The sequence below is a fragment of the Nuphar pumila genome, chromosome 15, assembly GCF_984573655.1.
Source record: "Nuphar pumila chromosome 15, dmNupPumi1.hap1.1, whole genome shotgun sequence".
Taxonomy (NCBI): domain Eukaryota; kingdom Viridiplantae; phylum Streptophyta; class Magnoliopsida; order Nymphaeales; family Nymphaeaceae; genus Nuphar; species Nuphar pumila.
The window spans coordinates 50,428,864-50,433,510 of NC_143263.1; the positions used below are offsets into that span (position 1 = coordinate 50,428,864).

General features: G+C 39.9%; 1 protein-coding gene across 1 annotated transcript; it reads left to right on the top strand.

Annotated features, from left to right (window-relative positions):
* The first annotated feature begins 497 nt into the window (after positions 1-497).
* LOC149815382 (putative F-box protein At2g36090) lies at positions 498-2,293 on the top strand. Its single transcript, XM_089988467.1, has 2 exons — positions 498-665; positions 1,148-2,293. The coding sequence occupies exon 2, from the start codon at positions 1,159-1,161 to the stop codon at positions 2,263-2,265; it is 1,107 nt and encodes a 368-aa protein (XP_089844593.1). The 5' UTR covers positions 498-665; positions 1,148-1,158; the 3' UTR covers positions 2,266-2,293.
* The last annotated feature ends 2,354 nt before the right edge of the window (positions 2,294-4,647 follow it).

A 4,647-nucleotide genomic window follows, 5' to 3' on the forward strand; every position in this document is an offset into this window, starting at 1 on the left:
ATAATTTAGGGATCTCAAAAGCATTAGCAAGCAAAGTCCTCCAGAACATAAAACAATATCCGTTTGATAAAATTGTATAGTAGTCGCATCTCAATTCATAAGTCTCTTTATGCCAGAGATCCCATAACCTTAATTAGAATCGCTCCTTTGAATGCCACTGCGGTGGTTACCCATGTGGTCAGCGGCGTCCTGTATCAAGTTGAAGACTCAAGATCGAATCCAGCTGGTGCATGAGGCTTGCTGCTTTATTTTTTATTCAGATTGGGGGCACCTAAGGTTGGGTGATTGTGTTCTCAACTTGGAGTTTTACCTAGCAAGAAGGCCAGCCATTAAGTGACCCGGTTCTCGGTGACGGTATCTTAGTCATCAAAAAGAACCTCTCCTTTGAGTATCTTCGGATCTTGGAGCAAGGTCCATGCCACCTCAGATCCCCGAATCTAAGATCCGAGGCTTTCCAACGCTGCCTAAAATTGTCTCTTGGTGTGCCCAAGAGGTGCAGGCTAGCTTTTTTGGTTCTGGCGCAACCACTCAGTTTGACTCGTGACAACACAGGAAATAGATGTATATATATCAAATCGCCCTCTTTCTTCGTCTGGGTGTTCTTGAATTTAGTTGTTCGGGACACCGGATGCTTTAGAAACTTCGTTCTCGTGGTTGTCGATGAGGTGAGATTCAAGTTTTGGACTGACTTTCCATTCAAACGCGACTTTTTTTTTCTTCTCTTCCGTTTTGGTTTGTACATTTGGTCGTGATGATTGATTGGCAATCGATCTCCTTGGCTTGTTTTGATTAATTTTAGTGAAGGGAATGTATGGGCCTGTGTTTTTACCTTATATATATACATGTCGATGATTTTTCTTCCCCTTTTCTCCATTATTGATTTTTTATTTGGTCAGAGCGCACCTTCAGTATCTCATGTAGTCGAATTTAGAAGAAAATGATGCATCAAACTCAATAGTTGTAGTATACCCATATGCTTGTGGAGATTGCTTTGCTTAATTTCTTCCGTCTGCTTAGATTCATTCCGCTTTCTGTGAAATTGGTGGGAACTACCTTTTCTCTATCATGATAAATCGTGCTTGTTCATTTGATCGTTGTTGTTGTTGTTGCTGCTGCTGCAATTGATTTGAGGTTTCCACATGATTAGGAATTGGTAGAATGTCGGTTGCTCAGCCCGGCAGTGTTACATCCCTGAGCATCGATCTTTTCTACGACATTCTAAGACGCCTGGATGGTGCGACGTTGGCTAGTGCATCCTGCACTTGTGCTGATTTTCGCTCCATATCCAGGGAAGAGAGGCTGTGGGAGAATGCCTGTGGTTCTTTATGGCCTTCCACGAAGAGAGAAGACGTTAGGAGATTGATTTCATCGGTGGGCGGCTTCCGTAAATTCTACGCGGATTGTTTCCCGCTTATCATAAACAAGGAATTGCCTATCGTCCCCCTAGACTCTGTTCTTGAAATCTTGGATGAATGGGGCGAGGCCGATTACTATGGTGACCTGGACGAATTTGACAATGTTTCTCCTTCCGACTTCGTTTCAATTGTGGATGTGAGGTTCAAAGAGAAAGCAGTTTACTCAAAGGTTGTCTGGGGCATCCCTGATTTTGGTCACTTCCATGACTGGTTTTATAACTGCCCATTCCGAATCGATCTGCTCGACTACTCTGAAGAAAATGACATCCAAGAAGATGAGGTTACACTGTCCACTGATGATGGTTTGCCATCCATTATGTCCATAGAGAGAGAAAGGAAAGAAGGGAAACTGTGGAAGGAGCTTCGTGATGGAATCAGGCTCAGTTGGATTGTTGTGAACAGAAGAATGAAACAAGCTGCTAATCTGGCTAGCTGGAGTCCTCTTGGAGGCCAAAGACACTGGCCAGCAGATGAGGATTTCTTGATCCGCTTTGGATCAATACTTCCTGCCAAAGACATATTGCCTTGTCCGGTTGTACAGTGCATCATTGTGATGAAGTGGAGGATTGTCAATGGAGGAGGAACTCTGAAGTTGGTGGAGTTGAGCATGCAACTTGAAGATATGGCAGGTGCTCATGTAAATGGAAGAAGCAGTTTGCTTGTCCTCAAAGAATCATTGAGCTGCCACAGAAGCAAGAATTACAGTGCGGTCCTTGAGTCATGCCATCAATATTCTAAAGCCCAAAGCGAGTTCAAAGAGGAGAAAATGAGAAATGAGAGCCGGTTAGATAGGTTATGTATTCTAAGTGGAATTGCTGCTTTTGTCACGCTTTGTTACTGTATTTTATGAATGAAATTGATCGATTTTTATTCTGAAACATTGATTACAGTCATTTTATTCATTTTGAGGCAAGCCATGGCCTTTGGACAAGAAAACAGAACACCAGCACCACTGCTCTCACCTCACCATGTTTACATGTGCCTGTAAACATGCATGCACTTGAGATTTAACTTTTTAGGCCACTTCTTTCTTTCGCTAGAACGTGCCCTTTACAAATTTATGTTCTAGTGTCTGTTGCCTGTCTTACATTCATTGTAATTGGTGTTCCCTGATCCCTTGATTGATTAATCCAGTCCAAGTCTCAGTGATTGTCATGGTGAGAGGACAAATAAGAGAAAATTAATGGTCTGCTCTTCTTTAGATCCTTTTGATCCTGTAGGTAATTGCCAGTTTTATCATCAATTGGTGTCACTGACAATTTTTAAAAAAAAAATCTTCAGCATCTTTGCCATGTAGTACTTGCAATAGCACATGGACTCATAATTTGCTAGTTCTTGATGAAACAAGAAGGAAAAGGCAGGGATTTGTATCACTAACAAGAGACTGACAAGATGACATTTCAAATTTTTACTCTTTTATCATATTTTTCCATAAGTGTCAGTTGCTTTGTTGAGTGGATCTATATAAAGCTAAGTATCGTGCTGAACACTAAGAAACCTTGTTGAGCTTGACATCTTGCATTACAGTGTGTGTGTGTGTGTGTGTTGAATTTATCACAATTTTTCTAAGGCTGTTAAAAGCTCCAAAATGAAAATATCATGATAATATCACTATATCTTTTGAAGATTTTATTTTTAATTTTTTCAATTTTAAAGTTGCATTTTTTTAAATCCCCAGGTTCTTCTCAGAATCAGTTAATTTTAGATTTCTGTGTATTAGCATGAGAGAGAGAGAGAGAGAGTTGGGATGTTTCGTGGGTAGTTTTGTTTCTGAAATTAAAATTTACTATATGGTATTAATTGCATATTCTAGTTTTTTTTTTCTCCGCAATGTCAACTCAATAAAGTTGGTTATCAGATATTCCGAGTTTAGGAGCAAACATCAAGGTCTATGCTTTATGAAAATTTTGGCCATTCCCATGTCAGCTTTTGTACGACCACAATGCCTTAAATGATATACGTATGTGTGTGTCTGTGTGTACATGCATGCACGCGTGTGTGTGTCTGTGTGTACATGCATGCGCGCGTGTGTGTGTGTGTCATATCAACTTGTGGGCAGACCTTATTACAACTAAACATCTCCAAGTAGTACCTAAGGAGACCTTTGATTGTACATTGATTCATATTCTGCTTGTTAATAGTGGCACTCCAGTATTAACTGGGCAGAAAGGGTTCTTCTTGTACAAATTTTGCATTTATTGTGCAATAGCCCCATGCTAATCAAGGTAGACCATTATAACCCAATCTATCATCCATCCTATGCTACAGGTTTCCTGGAAAATTCCACTGTCAATATTCCTGGAAGCTATGGGTTCCCTGCTTAGAAAGAGCTTCTTTCAAGATAAGTAATGCCAAAAAGATGATGTTTTTTCCCATAACAGAAAAAGGATGATGTTTCTCATTCCAATAGAAATGTTTACGTCTATTCTGTCATTCTAAGCTATTCAGCATGCTTATGGACTATCATCTCGTTTGCCCATGGCATGTGTTTCAAACCTGGTCTGCTACTACAGTTAAAAGCCGCTTAACAATGCTTGATATGCTGCAGTACGAGTGAAATTGAAACAGGTAGTGGAACCACACTTGACATGACTATACTGGTGCTTCTTTATTCCCCTTTTCATATGAGTTTTTGAAGTATGAATCACAAAAAATTGTATCTTGACATGAACCGTTTAAAGCGATAGGCTGAAACAGTATGGGTTGTGAATGGTGAGAAACTTGATTCATGTCATCTGAGGATATTTTATATTAATTACTCTAATTACTCTCATGCCTCAGAGATGCACTTTTGAGAAAGCACACTTCTACTGCTTTTGAAGTTTTAGGGGGAAAGCTTTCTTTTGAAAAGCTCACTTTGCTGAATGTCAAAATCAAACTTCCTTGATCTCCATATTATGCAAGGCTAACAAGATTTCACACAATTCCAAACAAGGGCCTATACAAGAAACTAGAAGTATATCATTAGATGCTATAAGTTTATCGATGAGTGAATATCTGCTGCCTGTTATGAAGCTACCCTATGTTGGTTCTTGATTGGACCTTCCCTGATGCTTAACCGAGAAGTTTGGCAATCCATTTGTGCAGAATGGGAGTAGTGATTAATTGATCATGAATGTGATTGAGGCTACAATGGTCTGTTTTGACAGTAAACTTCTGTCCCAGAATGTAGGATTGATTGTCAATGCGTAGCGCCTATCAGTATCATGACCAGTTCTTTTTCATGTTGTAG